Source organism: Protomyctophum parallelum (assembly GCF_964188405.1).
Source record: "Protomyctophum parallelum genome assembly, chromosome: 1".
NCBI lineage: Eukaryota > Metazoa > Chordata > Actinopteri > Myctophiformes > Myctophidae > Protomyctophum > Protomyctophum parallelum.
Window position 1 is genome coordinate 87,446,890 of NC_139697.1, and position 22,782 is coordinate 87,469,671.

Genomic DNA, 22,782 nt, shown 5'->3' on the forward strand with positions numbered 1-22,782 from the left:
ATTGCATTGGAACTAAAGACGTTGAGGTTTATCATTGGGTTTATGTATCCATAAAACCATACTTACATTGCCAATTTGCCAGACATCTGCTACATTTACTGGAAAAAAGTCAGTCACCGCATCTTGAAATAACAAAAAAAAAAACACACAATTAAATGTGTCTGTGATTGGCTGCGCGTTTCAAAATAAGAAGTCCTGCTCACGGGATAGGCTGATTATGGCCCCTTTATTCTACAGTCGGTCACTTCCGGTTAGAGTGACGAAGTCGTCGACGATACAAAAAAAAGAGAAAAGGAAAACAGGAAAATAGCTTTCTTGGGAAGAAGACGAAGAGAGAGAGAGTGGGAACTTTAATCAAAATATCCTCTAGTTACTGCTATTCGAGCACAGTTAGCGAGTGATCACCTCTCAAGCAGGCCCGGTTAGTCAACATATACGCGTAGAAACAACAGAGTACATGTTGTGAGTTTCTTATTGTTCATCGCTAGCTAAACCCCAGTGCGCTATTATTTCCATTGGGCTATTTCCACCAGGCTAGCTTCTAAAGCTAACCAAAGCTAGTGCGCTAGCTAAGTAGCTAACTTTAGCCACCGCCAGTGTGTGCTGTTGTTGTAACAGCAGTGAGCTGAGCTTCTCTCTAGGCCAGAGTTATTGTAGTAACTGAGGAGCGCGACGGCGACTAGTGTTTTAGCTCAGTGAGGGGTTTTTTTTTGTTTCGTTCAGCGCACGAGAAGAATGGCAACATCAGCCCTGTACGCGTGTACGAAGTGTAACCAGCGGTACCCTTTCGAAGAACTGTCGCAGGGACAGCAGCTGTGCAAGGTTTGGTTTGCTTTGGTTGGGGGTTGTGTGTGTAGGAAGGGGAGCTCCTCTGTCAGATGCAGCTCTCAATGAAATAGTATTTCCCCCCCCCACACAATTGTAGTGGCCCGTGTTATTTTAACGTACCAACTAGTCTGTTCACTAGTATTTGGATGCGACGGTGTTTCGCCAGGCTGTGTTGTGTGTGCGTGCGAGCTTCAGATTATATAACAGGGTTTATCTATTTTCCCAACCTGGAAACGCTAATGCTATAATAGTAGCCTTGTTTAGATAATGCTGTAAGGCCGGCCGTGTTACATTCGTTTGTTAAAGGTCTAACGACACCACGGAAAAAACTCTTGTTGTCCAGCTAAAATCACAGAATCTGACTGTGCGACCCTAAGGTGTCCTGTTTAAAATGTTGTCATTCCTTTGAATACAAGGTTTGGCTTTTTTTTGTTTCATAGAAAACGGGAGCTTGTTGCTCGTCTAGTGGGTCGATTTCCTATCAACAGATTATGCCAGTGTTGTACGGCGTATATCTATTTTATTATAATTAAAGACGACATATTCTAAAATAAACATCATTAGTCAGTTATATGAATAGATTCACGTGGTAATTAAGTATACATGCCTGCCCTTTAAAAATGGACAATGCCTCCGCTACCTCTACAACTGTTAATGTATACATACTAGTACATTTGTGTCAAGCCCATTGTTATCGTAAAATCCACCACCAAAACATAATTTTAACCACCAGTCTGTAATATGGTGGAGTTACAGTATCTTAATGTCTTTGTTGGTTTACCCTTTGTCTGAGTAGTGATATGACCTGCTACTTAGATAACCGGTATCTGCCATGAGAAAGTGATTAGGTATAGTCTGTGACAACAAGAATGAATGCAATGTCGGAGCCATCAAACTTGAAACTGTCTCTTTATTTAAATGTTAAATTCCAGTTAAAGACCTTTGAACAGTATATTCCTATTCCTCATCCTATTCATAAGGCTCAAATGTTATTAGTGTGTACATCAGTGTGGCCTGAGAAAAATCAGGACATTGCTCAGTTATCAAATGTGTGCAGTAGATTGCTTACAAAGAAAAGCATACATTGAATGATGTCAAAAACAACATGCCACTTTCTTTATGTACTTGATCTATTTAAACATCCGACAAAAAAAGTATTATATGGCAACATATTACAGGCACCTGGTTGTTTTGAATTAGTGTTGTAGGAAAGTTTATCTTAAAGGTTGCATGAAATGCAAGAGCTTGTGTACTTTTATGCTATTCCTATTAGATGTCATACCCCTTTTACCTTTTGTATTACAGGAATGTCGCATCGCACATCCCATAGTGAAGTGCACATTTTGCAGATCTGAGTTTCAGCAAGAAAGGTGAGAGAGGCCTCAAAGCTCTTCGCATGTCATACAAGTGGTGAATAAACAGCATGCTTCACTGCTGATACAATGAAAGGTTTTTCAGTGGTATCTTATTCAAAGTGGTATGTTAACTGGTAATTTTTTTCCTTTGCAGTAAAACAAATACAATCTGCAAGAAATGTGCTCAGAATGTCAAACAATTTGGGACAGTGAGTGATTTGCTTGTCTTGTTTTGATTAAATTCAGCTCTTTTAAGATGACTTAAGCTGCAATCCATAACTTTTTTTTTGTGATATCTGTAATGGTTGAGTATATTACTCCAATATTACTAACACAAGTGTGGTGGAATTTGTGGGCTGAGGGGCAACATTGAAAAAAAAATGGAGGCTGTGTCCTCAGAAAGTATTTAATGAGCGCTTCTGAATATCATATCTATAGCGCTCGCACGTAGCATGATTCATGGCTGCGACGTTCAAATGGATAAACTGTTGCTGTGCTTGAATGTCACGTCATCTGCTTTATTGGCACAAATAGCGTAGCGTAACAAAGGTAAACATGGATTTCTCATGGTTGTGGTGACTATTCAACCGTAAGTTGATGAGTGGTGCTCCTGCTCCTCCAAGAGTTTAACTATTTTCAACGCAGAAAAAAAATCACATGTTGACCATAGAAATGCATGGTTCACAACCTGGCTAGGACATGAAAGTTATGGATTGCAGCATCAAATTGCATTTGTATGTTTTGAATAACTATTTGTTTCTATTCTTGTTTATTTGCTCTTTTATAAAATATATATTTTTGTCTTTCCCTTCTAGCCCAAACCTTGCCAGTACTGTAACATCATTGCAGCTTTTATTGGGACAAAGTGTCAGCGGTGTACAAACTCAGAAAAGAAGTATGGACCTCCACAGACCTGTGAGCAGTGTAAACAGCAGTGCGCCTTTGATCGCAAGGAGGAGGGCAGAAGAAAGGTAAACTGCATGTTTTCACCACACGGTGAAAAGTGAAAAACTCCAAGCGCAGCTTACCATTAGCTTGGTAGTTATATTTACCAGACACTAACAAGAACACTACGTATCAGGTGGACGGGAAGCTGCTGTGCTGGCTGTGCACTCTTTCCTATCGCCGCGTCCTGCAGAAGACAAAGGAGCAAAGAAAGGGTTTCGGTTCCTCAAACTCCTCCTCCCTCAACGAGAAGGACCACCACTCCAGACAGCAGCAGCAGCAGCAGCAGCACCACCATCATCACCACCATCAGCAGCAAAGACACAGTAGCTCTCACCACAAGTATGTATTCATGATGTCACCATAGCCACAACCCTCTTCTGAAGGATCAGAGATGCATTAGAGTTTGAGGAGAAAGTGGGAAGGATTTTCTATAATATATTTGTATTTATTCAACTGTTACAGACTCAGTGGGAGCCTCAGTCCAGAGCAGGAACAGGGACTGTGGAAGCAGAGGTGAGACTATCTTGCCCAAGTATCTCGATATCACACCTTTCATATCCGTTTTGTAACCTGTAAAATGTACATGTTAACACTGGAGCTATAGTGTCAAATGTTGTACATAAAATGTAGTGCGCTCAGGTGGCACAGGGGTAAAGTACTTGTCTTTTGTACATATTTTCAGCCATAAATCGTCTTCAATCCAGAAGGAGACTCCAAAGAAAAAACCAAAACTGGAGATGAAGCCATCCAATGGGGACAGGTATGAGATGGTTTAATTTAGGGCACACATTGTGTGCCCTTGTATTCTTTTTGAAAAAAAATAAAAAAGGGTGTTTTTGTTTTTGACGTGTACAGACGTCTTGGGCACACCATGGGATAATTCTAAGGACGTCTGGAGACGTCTTGGGCACAAATTGGGTTAAATCTGACTTGCCTAAACCTGCAGTAACCTGGCTTTACCTTGTTGTTTGGATCATGGCGATCAGGCGATACTCTTCTTTCTTTTTACCCACCAGTAGTTCCATCACCCAGTCTATGGATTCTGGCGGAACGGACAACTTCATTCTCATCAGCCAGCTGAAAGAGGAAGTAATGTCCCTAAAGAGACTTCTGCAAGCAAAGGACCTGACCATTCTAGAAAGGGACCGCAAGGTGCAGTATTGACCTCAGCTAATGTGTCTCCGTTAAAGTCATTTAGCAGACGCTCTTTAGTCTAAAGGTGCGTTCAGACTTGAATATGTATATTCACATCGGTTCGTCCCGTTTCTGTTGCGCCAGGTCACGCCGCTCCCGTTCACGCAACTATCGTCTTTGCATTGACTTACCGGTACTTGTATGTAATCGCGCCTCTCCAACCACCCACGTATGAACGCAGCAATTATTATTATTATTACTGGGTGCGGGAAGCAACTGTAAGCCAATTTAGAGAACCCATAAGAGAGCGTGCACATTGTGGGCGGTTGAACACTAGGGGCCCTATCTTGTGCCACCCCTAATCCTTCCCTACGTATTTGCCAATGGCCATTTTTTACTATTTTGAAAACTTTTAAAAATGGTTATCTACATCGGCAGGTTGTGAGCTTGCAGATCGGCTATTTCAACTATTTTTAAATGTTTTTCAAAATGGTAAAAACAAATGGCATGTAAGGGGTATGGGGTAGCGCAAGCTATAGCCCTAGACGTGTATATAATGAGGGAGTTTCAATAGTAAAGTCTGGAGATAACTGAGGCCTGGATAAGTAGCTGGGCAGACCCTGGGTGAGGAAGGGTCTGATCCGTAAGCTGTAAAAACCCACCCGATTAAGTGATCTTAAATTATTTGAAGCTGTGTGCATTTCTGGGTGACATTGAATGATGGGTTATGTGCTTCTCTCACAGATGACGGATGTCAAAGCAGACTTTCAATACCAAGAATCGAATATGAGAGTAAAGATGAACAATATGGAGAAAGCACACAAAGAGTCCATGGAGCTGTTTCAGGTGAGCAAAGCATCAACTTTAACAGTTATTTAGATCACACTCATTGTACATACAACAGCCATACCCATCTCAAGGCGAGTACCCAGTACCTGGATCCTTATGAGTGATCTTGATTTCGAGGTGTTTGCTAAACATCTAGGCTTTTTAAGGTCACCAAAACCCCTACCCCTAACCGCGATTGTAGTGACTGTTACTTGAGCCTAAAAATAACTACCGGGGTCCATCCAGAATTCATAGGGAGGCAAATGTGTGTGTCACATTAAAATACTAAACCTGCAGTTTGAAGCATCCAAAATGCGTTGCAGACTAAACTGGCATACTTTAAAATGAGAGCATGACAAAACTACTACAGATATACTCTCTTCAAAGTCATTTTTATTGTCCTCATTATAAAGTAACTCTCTAACTACGGGTTGGCTGCAGTTTTCAGTTCTTTCTTTCCACTGTAAATTATAGGTGTTCAGTAAACCCGAAACCTTAGACAGGTTACACATGGCAGGTTCTGTATTATACCATTTAATTCCTAACCTATAATTGTTTCACGAGACTGATTGTCTGTGTTTGTTTGCACAACCCACAGGATGGACCTTTAGATCCCAAAAGAGCAAATTGAAAATATACTGTATAATTTAAAATTAATTAATGCATTATAATATATATATATATAATAACGGTAGCAGCCCATTTATTGTATATATGAGAACATGACAAAATACATTGTTGCTGTCAGGAGGAAACCTCATAACTCTATTTCTGAGGTTTTAGATTTTTTTTGTCATAAATCGGAGCTATTGAACACCCTTTACGTCTGTGTTTCGAAAATATCAAACCTATGGAAAGTAGTAAAAAGTTCTTTGGACAAAACCTTAACTCCATTGGACCCTCAAAATGTCTGCTAAAGCAACTAACTCCACCACCTCTCCCCCTCTCATGGAAGTAATTGACAATATATAAAGTTACAACACCAACTTTGATGAGGATGTATTGCTTTGTTTTAAAAAATATAAGGCTTTCTTAATTTCCTGAAAAAATTATATTTTTAATTTCCTGAAAAATGAACATTTTGGAGTTATGAGGTTTCCTCCCGACAGCAGAGATATCTACTGTCAGATCTGATCTTTTCTAAGTCCTTTTTATTGTCTCCATAAACAGTGATATAATTTCTAACTTGTGTTAACCTCTTTTGTCTGCAGACTAAGAACAGAGAGTTGATGAAACAAGTGGCCGCCCTCTCAAAGGGCAAGAAGTTTGACCGCTCAGGGAGTTCGCTGCTGATGCCCTAACACTAGGCCAGCCAGTAACAACACAGAGTGGCTTCATTGTTGTAACACTGTGAAAGTCTCCCTCCTGTATTTTCTCAATCATTGCCACCATACTCTCATTTGTTTTTAACTCTCAGTCTGTGGTAAATCCAGAGACGATGCTGTCCATGGAAATTACCTATTGATCCAACAATGAGAAACCATCCCTTTTTTTTGTTATTTTTATTACTTTTCCACTGGATGGGATGTGACTGCAGAAGAAGTGCAGGATGAAGCCCTCGTTTGAACACTGCCGGGCCAAAAAGCATTGTTTCCGTTACGTGGATAGAATTCTGCCCACTCCATGTTTCCACTCGATTTCTATGGATATCATGCAATTTATTTATTCAATTGTCTTTCTTACTCTTTTTTTTTTTTTTACTCACAAACATACTCAGAGAATCTTACATTTTCTCCAATAGCAATTGTTTATATTTTTCTAGCGTGGCTATCGGTGACGAGCTCTCCTTAATGGAGACCCTGCTCAACTGTACCATGTACGTGTACGTATGCAAATGTGGGGATGGGTGACTGCAGACTTGCTGGCCCGCAGTACAGTTCTCTCTGTGAAATTCAAAAACAACCAATGGACATTTTTTATGGCTGTTTCATAAGAGAGACACTTCTTGGCTGCCCTCTTTCTCACTGTGTGACAGCTGTAGTGCTTCGCTGTTTCTCTTTAGTGGAACGATTGTAATACTGCATGATTTACTGCCATATACCGGTTGGCATTGTGGTCTCATGTACTGTAATATACTTTTAGACCCCACTCCCCTGTCCCTTTAATTAGTTTTTTAAGAAATCACTTGTAAAGGTATTGCTGGGGTCAGCTATTGTATTTAAACTATTGCTTGTATCTGTTTTAGTGAGTGTGTATGGTAAGGCCAGTTGAAATTAACACATCTGTAGAAAATGCTTTTTAAAGGAACACCTTTCACCTTGCATTAATGAGCTGGTTTCATACTGTGGCATACAGGATCACTTTTGTACTTTTTCCAAACCCAATGTTTTAAGATTATTAAACTGGCTAAGCAAAGTGTTTGTTTATTTTACACACTATACAGTCAGTGGCTCTACATTTCGCTTTACAGTTTTTCGGCTGGAAAAACAATTATAGAATGGAATGATGATGCCTCGCCTGCACATCTCTTCAAAATGTGGCGATGGTAGCTTTATCCACTCAAAGTCAAGACTAGTAGTTGTTAGTGTTTTTGCTGTTGAGAAAACAAAACAAGGTCTTAAATGTCATGATAAACACCTTTGAATTGTCGTGTGATAAATGATGACTAACTTGTGCTATAACAGGCTATTCTAGACGAATCTATAAAAAGTCTTGCAAGATTGAAGGATGCAACACTGAAGCTTGTGTGAACATTAGAACCGAATGCACTTTAATGTCATTTTAGGTTGCACTTAGATCCTTCAAATTCAAAAGGAAAAATCTGTGCCTGTTCAGGTATTTTGAAAGTGTGATTGTAACTGTCGAACAGTGATTCCCAAAGTGGGGTTCTTGAGGGAGTTCCAGGGGCTCCCCAGCTAAATGATAGTTTGGAACCAAATGGACCCTTATGGGTCTGTGACTGAGAGTGTACAAATGGACCTGTCCATTTGTACTCAAGTTAAATTAACATTGATTTTACAATATAAATTGGGGTCTCAGAGATAGAAATGCCATTACATGGAGGTCCGTAGCCTAATGCATGTTGAAAATAAAATAAAATCACTGCTAGAGCCGTAAAAATCTTCTTATATAGTCATACCTTTTCAAATGGGGGTACGCTTTTTGATTGATTGAAATATGTATTAACAGTGCAGAATTACAGTACATTTCAAGCACAACTCAATACAAGATTGTTAACTGTGAGTGGACGACCGCTTAAAAGGATTCCTACTTTCTTAGTGTCAATTTTGGGGTCCTTGACATGAAAAGGTTTGGGAACCACTGCTGTAGATTGTAGAAGACAAATTAATATGAACTAAGTACCGATATTTACAGGAATCCACAGAGCGCTGCCCTCTAGTGGCGCGCAGGCAATAGGCATTAATGCGGTGAAGACATCCGGGTACTTTCAACGACGGCACTGTTGGCAGTTGCCATGTCCGATTATTATAAGCGACTTTTTACTTGTTTCTCCTAGCCTGGAAACCAGATGAATCTGCCACAGGAGAAAGAAAGAAATCCCTGGTTGGATAGATTGGTCTGGCACTCCTCATTTCGCTCACCCCAGAGTTGTGGGTGACCACAATCAGAGCCCACTATTCGAAGTGAGACTTTTTTTGCTCTGTTTGTAACTGCCCCTTGAAAATAAATACGCCGAAATTCCAGACTAAAAGCTCTACGCAGTGTGATTTCCTGTAAAGTCCCGTTCCTTATTTGGGTTTTGTTTAGGTTAAAAAAATATATATTCCACAATTATCAAATTTTCTTCGAGATTAATTGTTTCCAAGAGATTACTAGATTACTCTGGTTTTCATATATCTTTGGTTGCCTGTTTCTCTCGCAAAACCGGGCAACACTGCACTCACTGCGTAGCGCTAGCTTGCTGCTAGCTGGTAGTAGTGCTGCTGTGCAGTGCTGCTGCTGGTGTTTCCCACTGTTTTCCTTTTGATACACAAGCGCATTTTACACGAAAACAAAATCAATAAATATAAACGACCAAGTCGTACTGAAGATTTATCATTTATATGCATTTGATTGTAGAAATGAATAGCTAGAAAGCTATCTATTCTGACTGGCTCAATCCGATGCGTTTAGATGTTAGCTTTTGAACTTCCAGCTAACGTTAGTTAGCATTTAGCAAAACAAGCTGGCTGAAAAGCAAGTCAACATAATCTGAACAAGGTAAGTTTGTATTGAAGCTAAACTAACATTAAATCGTACCAGTAGACAAGAATATGTTAGCACCATTGCAACCTCGTAAATTATAGCCAGTCTGCTTTCCAACCGCGTAATACATGTCTGCATACCGAATCAAAGTTATCTTAAATTCAGAGAGACAGCCGTGAATGCCCACCAACTAATCTATCAGTCTTCTGACTAGAAAAACATTAATAAAGTGATTTCCCTTGCAACAACTTTACAGATGTCTAAGTCAGATAAAGGTTGTTGCAAGAAGTAAATACAATCACATTTCATGTTATCATTTTGGAAACTCCAAACACTTTAAGCTCGACACTGGTTGTACCTCATTTAATTGACAATTTAATAGAAATAATGCACATACTATGTTGTATTGATTGATCTGGTGTATTTGCAAAATATCAATCGACTGTCAGACAGCCAATTGAAACGAAGGGGAAGGAGATTATGCATATTGTAGCCTAATATTAAATTGAATGGACAATACATTCTTTGTAATGTGCTTTGCCTTCCATAATGACATGCACTACATTTTACAAGCTATCAACAGATGGGATGTATAACTGTTGTTGGTTACGATGCAGTACGGTTCAAATAAGTGTTGGCTTGAAGATGCATATCTTTTGTGATTGTGAAACTATACAAATACTGTGTTCTTATCTTCCAATACATTGTTAATAAAGCATGTCCGACTCAGACAGCGATGAGGACCAAGACCGCCCATTCTCTCTAACTGGTTTCCTCTTTGGAAACATCAACGAAGATGGCCAGCTTGATGAGGATGACTGCATTTTAGACAATGTAAGCATAGTAATCACATCAACTCTAGCATCCTTGTTCTGAGCATGTCATAATAGGTGAACATATAGATACTGTACAATTAGAATTATGTAAGCTTGTTAGCTTTTAGATTGGCTACTTTTGGCAAAGGCATTGATTTGTGTGTAGAGGGGAATAGGGCCAAGTACAGACCCCTTTGTGATCCCACTTAAAAAAGTAAATATGGTTGTACCGAAGGCTTTCACCTAGAGCTCCATATGGATAATGGAGACAACCGATATCAGCGATATCCAGCGCTGACATCAGACTAGTGTAGAAACCTCATATATGGGTATACACGCCTGGCATCGTCTAGCCCCAATTTGCAACTCTAGATTTTTTTTATAATAGGATGAATCTAGAGTTGCAATACCCTCCATTGACTCCCCACTCATCCAATTTGCATTTGCGATCTGCTTGTATTAAACAACGTTAAACTCACCAACATTGCAGCTGTAGCCGAGCTTTTGTGTCATAACAATCCACCGTAGACATGTTATGAGCTACTTTCTGTCAAGAAATCCTCTGCAGCTGATTCTTTTTCAAAGTGTTGTAGTTTGGAAGCACTCGTTTTTATTAAGGGGTCTCTGCTGCCTCCTGCATTATGTGCAAATGCGAAACGGATGGCACGCAGGGCCGTTCAGTGACTTACGACGAGCGCTTCCAAACTCCAACACTTAGAAAAATAATCACCTGCACAGAATTTATTGATAGAAAGTAGCTCATAACATGTCTACTGTAGATTTTTATGACACAAAAGCTCGGCAGATTGAAAGAGGATAATTCAAGCTTGGCCCAGAGCTGCAATGTTGGTGAGTTTAACGTCGTTTAATACAAGCAGATCGCAAACGCAAATTGGATGAGTGGGGAGTCAATGGAGGGTATTGCAACTCTAGATTCATCCTATTATAAAGAAATCTAGAGTTGCAAATTGCGGCTAGGCATCGTCATGGTCATATGTACTCAGTTGGCTGGCATCGTCATCATGACGAGCTATCTTATAATGGTTTTAAGTTAATGGTACAATTATGTTAGAGTTGAAATGAATTATTTATTTATGCAAAGCAAACAGTACATGATCAGGTCAGGAACTGTGTGTTTACGAAGAAGGAAGCGTTGCATGGTTCTAATGCTTCACACACTACAGGTGCTCTTTTGTAGAGCACATAAAACAAAATCCACTGGTAGTCTTGCTTGATTTGTAGTCCCAAGTAGTGCAGACAAGAGACAACCATTTAAAGAAACACTAAGGCACTCCCATCTTCAGGTGAAAAATATGTAAGGGATAATATCTGGCTAGGTGGTCATTATCGGGAGATAATTCACCCTGATAAATCACCCTGAATCAGAATTATATCCCGACAATGACCACCTAGCCAGATATTATTATATCCCGCTTAGGCGCTTACCTAACATAAATTAATAGATTGTCCCAAAACACAACAAAAAAAGTATTCCTTAAGTGTCGCTCGCGCTGGCGGCGTCTGCCCAGGCTGTAGCACTGTCGGAAAACAAGGAAGTGAGTTGATCAAATAGAATCAAGTTTAGGGTACTGAGTCGTCTATTCCTCGCTCAAATGTTTTCAAAAACATTTTTGAAAGCAATGTTTAGCTGCAAATGACATTGTGTGTGCGTTTACATGGCTATCATGTTGGAAACAGCAGTAAATCAGTGGGGCGCAGCCGCGCAGCTGGTGCTCCGAGGGTTTGATTAGGCATCGGGTGTTTGTTATAGAGCGGAGCGGTCATTTCCCAGAAATAACAGACCGCTGAAAAGCGATCAGAATCAAGCATTCAACCAAGCCATGCAATAAATAATTATATAATTATTATAATTATATGTATTCTTTGAGCAAGGCAGCCAAATAGACTAGATTTCTATTGACACTTTTTCATTAGATAATAGTTTTTTCCTTCCAACTTTCAAGCTTGTTTTCTATAGAGCGTCACATTTAAAGACGATTACGCCACGGACAAAGCCAACTCGAGTTGTGACACATCATGACAATAAACACAATGTTTTTTGCTGATCAAATAATTTGTGAGAAGAAAAACAAAACAAAAAGTGTAGTATCCTGCCATGTTTTTCTTCTTACAAATTATTTGATCGGCCCAAAACGTGTTTACTGTCATGATGTGTCACAACTCGAGTTGGCTTTGTCCGCGGCGTAAACGTCTTTATATAAATACTTTTTGAAAAGTCTACGAGGAAAATGAACAGGGAATTCACAAGTGTACACTATCTTAGAACCTCTCCTGCGTCGTCGTGGTTCATGTCACTTTTTTCCCATCCAGTCTGTCTGATTTCTCTACTCACCCCAGGAGTCCAAGAAGCACCTGGCTGGTTTAGGTTCCCTCGGTCTGGGCTCACTCATTACAGAGATCACTGCCACTGAGGAGGACGAGCAAGAAGAGGACGAAGACACTGGTGGCACGGATACAGATGGTGAGGGATTAACATTTTTAAATAACTGTCTACAGTTGATTAACTACATGAACCCTAGCATCCCTACTCTGGGCATGACATAATAGGTGAACATTCTGTGAAAATAGGTTTACAAGGTGGTGTAGAAGGGGGAAAAAATCACACCTGTGTGAAGTGAGTGGCGCTCTTATCATCGTACATCATCATGACGTACCATGTCAATTTGCTCGTCCACATATGACATGACATTCTCCATTCATTGTCAATGGGAATTTCAATTTAATCTTTGTGTAAAACGAAAATTGACACTAATAGCTGAATATAGGAGGGACCTCTAAAGAAAAACCACACATGTGAAGTGAGGGGCGCAGCGAGGGCACCTAACAAACATTAAAAGTCAATAGACTTGGCTGGCCAAATGTAATTTCGGAAAGCCATGCATTGAAGAGACTAGCGCCCCTCAAAAAAGGTGCAGACAAAATATAGAACCCTGGGGGATCCCATTCAGTGAAGTAGAAAGGCCTTTGGAGGTTCATTATATTATTAAAATGTTCCAGGTTGGGTGAAAAGCACTGAAGATGCAGTCGACTATTCTGACATCACTGAAGTCGCTGAAGATGATTCAAAGTATCGCCAGGCCATGGGAAGTCTGCAGCCTGCAAGGAAAACCGGTAATGAACGTAAATGTGTCTGACTGTCTGTATCCATTATTATTTATTGTTAGCTTACTTCCTTATAGTCAGCACAGAGAATAGACAAACCTTAACCACTTGAACCCTAGCGTCCCTATTCTGAGTCGAACATTTGGTGAAAACAGCAGATCTATAAGCTCGGATATATGAGCTCAGAAGTTAACACATCGTGTTGCGATGCATTGTACGTTGTCTATTTGTGGCAAAGTGATTTGATGTAGAGGGGAAAGCATTATAGGAATTGAAAGAAGGAAGTGCCAGCACTCAATGAATGTCCTTTTCACATGTTTTATCACCTCTGATGAGCCAACGGACGCATGTTCGGCCAGGATGGCATTCCTCAGCGTTTGTGTGGTCACAACACTGAGGAAGGCCAACCTGGCCGAAATGCCAAAAAGAGGTAATAAAACATGTGAAAAGGACATTCATTGAGTGCTGGCACTTTCTTCTTTCAATTTCGTATCTTAGTACATGATTCAGTGTTAGAACATTAAATCATACAACCCCATTCTTATTCTTCTAGCTGAAATCACCCAGTAATGCTACATTAAATTGATTGTGTTAACTTCTTCTTCTACCCAAGATGACGATGACGATGATTATGATGCAGACTGTGAGGATATTGATTCTAAACTCATGCCACCTCCTCCACCTCCAATTGTTCCTACACCTGGAAAGAAAGAGGAAACTTCTCCTCCTCACACTGCAAGTGGTAAGGCACTGCTTTAATTCCAAGACAAAAAAGCGTTATGTATGTATTTCATATTTATAAATTAGCTCTTGTTCGACTTCATCATTGGTGTGGGTCTTTGTCACCTCACAGCAGGGGAAGAGGGCGATGGCATCATCTTGCCTTCCATCATTGCTCCATCCTCAGTAGGAGATAAGGTGGACTTCAGCAGTTCCTCAGACTCCGAGTCGGAGACTGATCGTCCGGGTCAGGGCGATGGTGCAGGTTCCTCACCAAGGTGCCTCACCCTTCCACTGGCTGGAATCATGCAGAAGGATGCCGCCAAAGCGTTGCCAGGTGTTACTGAGCTCTTCCCGGAGTTCAGGCCTGGAAGGGTGAGCTGGCTTCAATCATACTGTGCATAAGTCAACACAGCCGCATGGCGCCCAGTGCTGTCCGGTGTTTAGTGTACAGGGGCAGGTCGGCTGATTACATTACTTGCCCACATATAATATAGTTTACGTTCTTCTTTGAGGGGTGCTAGCACTTCCTATTCCCAGCTTTGTCTGTTTGTGTGAACTCAAACACAATGATTTGATCGGCTGATCACCCTATAGCAATGATTTGATTGGCTGAGCAAAGTACATATTGAGGATAAAAAGTGAGGGCAGTTAGTTATTTTGTTGTTGTCGTGGTTTCTCTTATTTCTTTTCTTTTTCTCTCTCCCTTGAAGTGTTCCTTCTTAAGTACTGATATCAGTGAGCATGTTCCTGTTATGTGTCGTCTTAACACCGTCATCAAATGCATCTGAAGAAAGTGAGAGCTAGACATTGGAGATGGAGTCACGTGGAGAAATGGGAGGGAAGAGAAAAAATAAACTTTGGAAATGCAGTATGCACTAAAGACCTTTCTCTTTAAGAAATGTGTAATTTATACTTTTTGACCATTTGTGATGATTTGATTGGCTGACCACGGAAGGGTGATTTTTGTGTGATTTTTATAATTATGGACAGAAAAAAAGAAGCCCTTTTATGAAACCCATTTAGTGAATTTCCACGTGGGCTCTCGTTCTTTCATAATATCAATACTTGCGTTTAAACCATTTCACCAGGTGCTGAGATTCCTACGACTGTTTGGTCCGGGGAAGAACATGCCGTCGGTTTGGAGAAGTGCCCGCCGGAAGAAGAAGAGGAAGCACCGCGAGCATCAGCCTGGAACCCCACCTCCGGAGAGTGAGCCCGCCGCCACGGAGCAACAACAACCCCCCGAAAGGAGGTCCGGTTGGACACACGAGTACGGACCAGCACCGCCGCCAGAGCAGTGTCTCTCTGATGATGAGGTAAAAAAAAGTCTAGAAGATTCTGCCACTGCTAGAAGTTCTCATCATAACACCAACTGGTAAAGTAATGTCATAACCACTGAGAAAAGTTCATTACCTTAATTAGAACAAACCGACTCCTTTCGACACAACGCCTTCATTGGCATTATGTGACGGTTTATGCAAACCGGTGTTTAAACACGCAAAAACATAACATTGTTATTGCTTGAATCCTCCTTTTTTTCAGTTCATCGCGTGGCAGTAGGGGGAAGTTGTTAGTTCAGAACAGTGGGTTGCGCACATCCAGTTTGTTGCTGGTGTCGGATACACAATGAATAAAAGTCTGCACACCAGCATTGCAAGTGTTTAGTTTAGTTTAAAACGCCGGAAAATATGGTACAACATTTCGGTCCACAGTTGGCCTTCATCAGGTGTACATCAAGTTGTGCCAGAACTCAACCACCCTATATCAGTATAACAGGAGAATGTACATTTTACAATCTCTCCCAAGATAACCATGATGGCACCGGTAGAATCCAAGTTCTCGCAAACATGCGGCGATGGCGACAAGGAGACAGAGTCTCGACCCAAAGTGGCAGAGTGGCGATATGGTCCAGCTCAGCTGTGGTACGACATGCTGGGTGTCCCCGAGGACGGTATCAACTTCAACTACGGCTTCAAAATGAAAGAGGAGCAGAGTGAGGAACCCGAGAAGAGAGAGATCCCCAAACCGCCGAAGCCTTCTCAAGAGGTTTGTGGACCAAGAGAGACTTGGACTTGAGTGGTGATTAGTACTGAACACCAAACAAACAAATCGGTTCAATAATGTCTATACAGGTGTTGTATGTAACGATTCACTCAACTCACGATACGATTCGTATCACGATATGAGGTTCACGATACAATTTTTCACGATATTTTCAACACAATTCTTTTCCAGACAAAAGACCAAAAAATCTTTTTTTTAATGATTTTTCTCCCCCCCCCCCCCCAAGCTTTTTTCACAATTCTTATTTAACTACATTGCAACATAATGGCCTTCCTTGATGTATTAATGAGCATCAATAACGACCATCACAGTCACAGACACATGATACAGCTCCCCTCTGCAGGCCTCTACTACTGAAAGTGACTGCATGGAGTCTCATTTCTCTCCAAAAGCATGTGAAATTGATGGAATATGATTACAGCTCACATTTCATATCACACACTAGCCCCCCCTAAAATAAAATAAAGTTGTTGTTTTTTCTTTTTTTTTCCCCCTTCTTTTTCTTCTAATTTTATTTTTAATAAATCGATACATATCGTCGGGATATAATATCGTGATATACGATATATCGTTACATGCCTAGTAGTAACAAACAACATCCTTTTGGTTTCAGGACGAGGGGGATAGTGGCGAGGAGAAGGAGGACAAACAGGTCCTTGAGAACGAGCTGTTCCTGATGGTAACCCAGCTCCAGTGGGAGGACGACATCATCTGGAACGGGGAGGAGGTCAAGCACAAGGGAACCAAGACGGCACGGGCCAGTCTAGCAGGGTGGTTGCCCTCCAGCATGACCCGCAATGCCAACGCTTACAACGTACAGCAGGGTGAGCCACGATGCCGAGAAAGAGAGTCTTCACATTATATGCATGTCAAAATCATTCTGAATGATCCCATTTTGACCTGAGATCAGGTTCTAAAAAATGTCTTCTACATCCTGACGGTTTTCTGAAAAAGCTATGTTTCTATGTGAGTCGTTCTTCGATTTTTCAAAAAATAGCAGACCTACAAGCTCGTAGCGCGCCACTGAGTGGCGCGCTATGAGCTTGTAGGTCTGCTATTTTTCAATAGCTAAAGCATAACATGATGCTAACACCAAAAGGGGTTCTTTGTGATGCACCACGCACACAGAGAGATGGACCGGAGGGAAGTAGGGCATGCCTCCGGGCGGAGATTTGCACTCTACTGAGAGCACCTTTTTTTAGATATATGTCTGTACCCAACAGGTCTCTCTAGAAGTAACTCTCAGTTGGTGCCCCCCACACCCCCGCCCATGCCCAAAACCTCTTCCATCTCTGGCTCGAAGCGGGACAAAATCAACCATGACCATCAAGGTATGGCACTGTGTAGTATTTAGTTGAGTCTCTTGTCTGTTCTAAATCCTTCATGTACTACTAATCCTGTGTGTAGTTGTGTACCAGCTCAGTGGCCTTGTGGTTAGAGTGTCCGCCCTGAGACTGGGAGGTCGGGGTTCAATCCCCGGCCGGGTCATACCAAAGACTGTAAAAATGGGACCCAATGCCTCCCTGCTTGATACTCAGCATCAAGGGTTGGATTGGGGGGGTAAGTCCCTGCGACATACTAGTGTCATGTCCACGGGGTGTACTTGTACATCAAGCTGCCTCACGCTACAGAAACAGGAGATAGGCTCCTGCCCTATGGGCCTCATGGCTCGGCAAGGCTACTTACTACTAATCCTGTATTAATTCACTGATTGATTGATTGCGTTGCCATCCTGCACAGCCATGCATGAGGACGACTGCCCCTGGTTCTCCATCTTCCCCATCGACAGCGAGGAGCTGGTGTACGGGCGCTGGGAGGACAACATCATCTGGGATGACCAGGCGATGGATCGTTTTCTCATGCCACCCGTCCTTACTCTGGACCCCAACGACGAGAACATCATTCTGGGTACGGACGGATGCCTGTTGTGCTTTATTAGATTGAGACTTAACGTCTGGATTTTGAACCTACACCACCTGAACCACCGTGGTGCAATTGACAGTTGTCCGATAATTTTTAGTCATAGTCTTTTGGAAAAAAAAATCTATTTATATTTTGTCATATTTTAGTCATCTGAAATGTTTTAGTTTTAGTCACATTTTAATATATATAATTTTAGTCAATTTAATCTACAGTTGGTTTAGTCTTACAAAAAAGTATTTTGGCCATGTGGGCCATGCCTGATTTATACTTGGCTGCATGCCGAAAATAGCCAACATACAAGGAAAGCCCAGAATGCGTTGTGCGCTTATAGATAGGCTAATTTCACACGCAACCAAGCATAAAAGGACTTCAGCTGGATCTATTCTCCAGTAGTCCCTCCCTAACATTTTTAGTTTAGTTTGTCACTGTCAGTAAAAAAAAAAGGTAGTCAACGAAATGAACACATGTCTGACTTGTCTCGTGTAGAAATCCCTGACGAGAAGGAGGAGAGAACCTCCAACTCCCCGTCCAAGGAGAACAAAAAGGAGTCTGCGCTGAAGAAGAGCCGCATCCTGTTGGGGAAGACCGGGGTTATAAAGGATGAACCGCAGCAGGTACACAGTTTTGTTGAATGCTTGATTCTGATTGGCCAATCGCTGAATTCAGCTGTGTGTTATTTCTTGATAACAGACCGCTGCCTAATCAAACCCCGCTGGGCCCTGCTGATTTTGTGGCGTTTCCAACATGACAGCCATGTAAACAACTAAACACACACACTGACACACAATGTCATTTACAGCTAAACATTGCGCTAAAAAATACCCGAAAATGGCTTCGCCTCGGTGGTTAAACTCCCTCTCCCGACGATGACCACCTAGCCAGATATTATCCCTTACATATTGGATTGTTTGACTTGGTCACTAAAATATGTCTTAAATAGTGTGTTGTTCGTGCATGCATGTGTGTGTGAGGGGGTGTTTATGTACCAACTGTTGTCAAAGGGTTAATGGCGTGTAATAAACAAAGTGGCTAACAGCGTTATTGAATTGTACATCAAAATCGTTAATTGTAAAAATCTAATGGAGGCAAAACAAATTGTTTCAGTGAAAAGACGAATTTCGTTATGTCTCTTCAAAATGCATAGGAATGGGTAATGCTACTACCGTTGCTATATGAAACCAGGGATTAAGTTTCATGACAGTTAAAGAGTTTATTAAATCATGCATTCATGTAAGGATACATGTTCATGTGTGTAAGACAAGAATACAGTTGATTTACTTTAAGTTACTTAATACAGTTTTGCTGCTAATTCTTTCTTTCTTGACAGAAGTAAATGTGTGAAATAGCTCGGGAGTCGGGATTGTTGAGTATAAGCATGTGATGACTAATAGACTTCGATTTAATTTGACTAAATCACTTAAATTGATTTTTTCTTCGCACTCCCAGAACATGTCTCAGCCTGAAGTGAAGGACCCTTGGAACCTGTCCAACGATGAGTTCTATTACCCCAAACAACAGGGCCTGAGAGGGAGCTTTGGCGGCAACATCATCCAGGTGAGCCTTCGAACCACAGAGAACATGGATGTGGTCAGTCAGATCCACCCGATCAAGTGAAGACTTTAATAATCACTCATTCACTGCCAGTGTTGTTTTTGACAGCAAATTTTGAATTTAGTTTTTAGTCAAAGTGTCTTCAATAGTTTTCATTTCGTTTCAGTCACATTTTAGTCACCTGGAATGTCTTAGTGTTAGTCTAGTTTTAGTCGACTAAATATCATAAGATTTTAGTCGACTAAATCTACAGTTGATTTAGACGACTAAAATGTATTTTGGCGGGCCTTGATGCCGTCGTAATGACTGTTTTTAAACTTGCTGAAAAGAGATCGGCTATTTTCAGCATGCAACTAATTGTAAAATGACTTGTATTGGAGCTCTTGTCCACTAGTCCCTTCCATAACATTTTATTTGTTGACGAAATTGTCAGTATATCGAGTCTTAGTTTTAGTCATCATAGCCTAGTTTTTATTTAGTTTCCATTTAGTTTTCGTCAGTGAAAAAAATGTAGTCAGTTTTTAGTTGACGAAATATACGACTGATTCACTGCACATTTTGCTCCTCCTTCTTCACCACCAGCACTCCATCCCGGCCGTGGAGCTCCGGCAGCCATTCTTCCCCACCCACATGGGCCCCATGAAGCTGCGGCTCTTCCATCGGCCCTCCCTGAAGAAGTATTCGTTCGGAGCGCTGGCTCAGCCCGGCCCGCACCCTGCCCAGCCTCTGCTCAAACACATCAAGAAGAAGGCCAAGGTTGGAGCCTTATTTATTAATTACCAGGCCTTACTGTACAGACAACGTCTTTGAGTCATATATTAATAATAATAATAATAATAATAATAGCTCAGATTTATATAGCGCTTTTACATAAGAACACTAGGAACAGACTTTATTAGAAAAAAACTAAGCAAAACAGTACAAGGTTAAAAAGATAAAAGGATAAACGAGGGAAGGGGGGGACATCTTAACCAGACCTCAGCTGGGGAAAGCTATCCTGAAGAGGTGGGTTTTGAGTGAGGTTTTGAATGAGAGGAGAGAGGGAGCAACTGAGATGGTTCCAGAGGTTGGGGGCCGAAACGTAGAAGGCCCCCCCCCCCCCCCCCCCCAAGTGCGGTACTTCAGTAGGACTAATGTTTGTTGGTGTATATTCCTGTGTGTTTTATCATAGATGAGAGAGCAGGAGCGCCAGGCGGCAGGTGGAGGAGACATGTTCTTTATGCGAACAGCTCCGGACTTGACTGGCAAAGACGGAGACCTGATCCTGGCCGAGTACAGCGAGGAGTATCCCCCGCTCATCATGCAAGTTGGCATGGCCACCAAGATAAAGAACTACTACAAGAGGGTGAGCCTTTCAATTGTTTACCGTTTTTAGATTTTCACGATTACAGCTTTGTTAAGAAGAGCTGTTTACACTGTCCACCAAGTCAAATTCCCCCCGTACATTAACTCCCAGATTTACCTGTACATAAAGTTGTTTATGATTCTGAAACATTGGTTGTTTGTTGTACGGACAACTCCCATCCCCTCAGCTCTGAGTTCAAGCTGCTTCCTTCTGGCCTTCGCCTAAAAGTTCCAGGGGCCAAAAGCAATAGGTATCAGTTCTCCTTCGTGCCAGGCTCTAAATGCCGATAGGACGAGGAGGTAACTTGTCACCTGACTCGCTTGTATGAATTATTTATACAACTGTTCTGAAAATGTTATGAATTATAATGTTACACTGATACCTGAACTGCCATCCTGTTTTATTGTTCTATGTGTGCCTTTTTACTGTGTTTTTGTGTTTCATGTTACCTGCCTGAATCGCCCCACGGGGACAAACAAATAAATGAACCTGAACCTGAACCTGTTTGTTCCTCAGAAACCTGGGAAGGATCCTGGAGCACCAGACTGCAAATATGGAGAGACGGTGTACTGTCACACCTCTCCCTTCCTGGGCTCCCTGCACCCTGGACAGCTGATGCAAGTCAGTGTTGATTAGTCAAAGCCAATGACTCACTAGTGAACCTCATGGAAATCATCACTGATGTATTATCATATCAATAACACAAAATGTTACCCGCCTTCTTTCAGGCGTTTGAGAACAACCTTTTCCGCGCCCCCGTTTACCTGCACAAGATGCCGGAAACGGACTTCCTGGTTCTGCGAACGCGTCAGGGCTACTACATACGAGAGCTCGTGGACATCTTTGTGGTCGGTCAAGAATGTCCTCTGTTTGAGGTTCCGGGGCCCAACTCCAAACGAGCAAACACCCACATCAGAGACTTCCTACAGGCACGTTGCACACTCACTGTGTCAAAGAAGTGAAGCTGCAGTAATTATATAGAAGGTTTCATCTTCAGTAACGGTAACACAGCTAACTCTAACCCTTCCAACATTCCCCCTGTGCCGTGTCCTTATTCTGTAGGTGTTCATCTACCGTCTGTTCTGGAAGAGCAAAGATCGGCCACGGAGGATTCGTATGGAGGACATAAAGAAAGCCTTTCCCTCGCATTCAGAGAGCAGCATCCGGAAACGCTTAAAACTATGTGCCGACTTCAAGCGCACAGGTATGGTGTCGACTCGGAGAATGTCCCTCCCTCGCACATCTATGACTGCATAACCCATTTAGACCTGAGGCCAGATTCTACAAAATGTCTTCTGAATCATCACAATTTTCTGAAAAACCCTATGTTTCTATGCCGGTGATTCTCAAACTATTTAATGTCAAGGACCCCCAAGGCCATGTAATTGGCCCGCCAACCCCCCATCTGGAAATATGTTGTTCCAGGGACACCCCCAGAAGCAAAGATTTGAGTTGGAAGAATATACAGTATATTCAAAGAGTTGCGCCACATTTTCAAGATTTTTCAAAAATAGCAGATCTACAAGCTATGAGCTTGTAGATCTGCTATTTTTCAATAAAGTATAACATAATGCTTAAAGGACCACTTCACCACTTTTCAACCTATCTTCATATAGGTCCTCACTAATAATCATGATTTTTCTACTCAGTCTGTGTCTCATATGAGGGCTGTGGGCAGTTTAGAAACCGTCTTCCAGTGACATCATCATTAGGCAGATTTCTTTTTTTTAAGATTTATTTTACAAAAATGTTTAGATTTTCATTATCGTGAGAACGATGGCTTCCATTTTTGCATTGCAACTTTTCAGGACTAGAAAGCCTGCAGTTTTTATTAGCTTGTATTCCCCATCGATGATGTCACTGGAAGACGGTTTCTGAACTGCCCACAGCCCTCCTACGAGACACAGACCGAGTAGAAAAAAATTGCGCCATTTTTTTTCATGATTATTAGTGAGGACCTATTATATGAAGATAGGTTGAAAAGTGGTGAAGTGGTCCT

At 41.6% G+C, this 22,782-nt stretch overlaps 2 protein-coding genes across 6 annotated transcripts in view; both read left to right on the plus strand.

Moving 5' to 3' along the window:
- The first annotated feature begins 284 nt into the window (after window positions 1-284).
- fam76b (family with sequence similarity 76 member B) lies at window positions 285-7,448 on the plus strand. Of its 3 annotated transcripts, none has more exons than XM_083773240.1 (10): window positions 285-822; window positions 2,134-2,198; window positions 2,338-2,392; window positions 2,999-3,154; window positions 3,265-3,470; window positions 3,594-3,644; window positions 3,814-3,891; window positions 4,118-4,283; window positions 5,010-5,111; window positions 6,305-7,448. In XM_083773240.1, the coding sequence occupies exons 1-10, from the start codon at window positions 736-738 to the stop codon at window positions 6,392-6,394; spliced, it is 1,056 nt and encodes a 351-aa protein (XP_083629366.1). In that variant the 5' UTR covers window positions 285-735; the 3' UTR covers window positions 6,395-7,448. The 3 variants fall into 3 exon arrangements, with proteins under 3 accessions (XP_083629366.1, XP_083629367.1, XP_083629368.1); XM_083773241.1 differs by having other exon boundaries at window positions 4,148-4,283; XM_083773242.1 differs by having other exon boundaries at window positions 4,151-4,283.
- Window positions 7,449-8,996: 1,548 nt separating this feature from the next.
- Window positions 8,997-22,782, plus strand: part of taf1 (TAF1 RNA polymerase II, TATA box binding protein (TBP)-associated factor) — a 40,993-nt gene continuing 27,207 nt past the window's right edge. For 2 of the 3 annotated variants that reach the window (XM_083780849.1, XM_083780851.1), the window contains exons 1-18: window positions 8,997-9,254; window positions 9,956-10,073; window positions 12,413-12,536; window positions 13,073-13,186; window positions 13,791-13,919; window positions 14,031-14,272; window positions 14,989-15,216; window positions 15,707-15,946; window positions 16,578-16,788; window positions 17,188-17,295; window positions 17,705-17,872; window positions 18,374-18,501; window positions 19,334-19,441; window positions 20,021-20,194; window positions 20,610-20,783; window positions 21,300-21,404; window positions 21,512-21,712; window positions 21,846-21,987. In XM_083780849.1, the coding sequence (XP_083636975.1) occupies window positions 9,957-10,073; window positions 12,413-12,536; window positions 13,073-13,186; window positions 13,791-13,919; window positions 14,031-14,272; window positions 14,989-15,216; window positions 15,707-15,946; window positions 16,578-16,788; window positions 17,188-17,295; window positions 17,705-17,872; window positions 18,374-18,501; window positions 19,334-19,441; window positions 20,021-20,194; window positions 20,610-20,783; window positions 21,300-21,404; window positions 21,512-21,712; window positions 21,846-21,987 (2,713 nt within the window). In that variant the 5' untranslated portion in view covers window positions 8,997-9,254; window position 9,956. The remainder of the gene's footprint in view (window positions 9,255-9,955; window positions 10,074-12,412; window positions 12,537-13,072; window positions 13,187-13,790; window positions 13,920-14,030; window positions 14,273-14,988; window positions 15,217-15,706; window positions 15,947-16,577; window positions 16,789-17,187; window positions 17,296-17,704; window positions 17,873-18,373; window positions 18,502-19,333; window positions 19,442-20,020; window positions 20,195-20,609; window positions 20,784-21,299; window positions 21,405-21,511; window positions 21,713-21,845; window positions 21,988-22,782) is intronic. The other variant, XM_083780850.1, reaches the window with a different exon arrangement.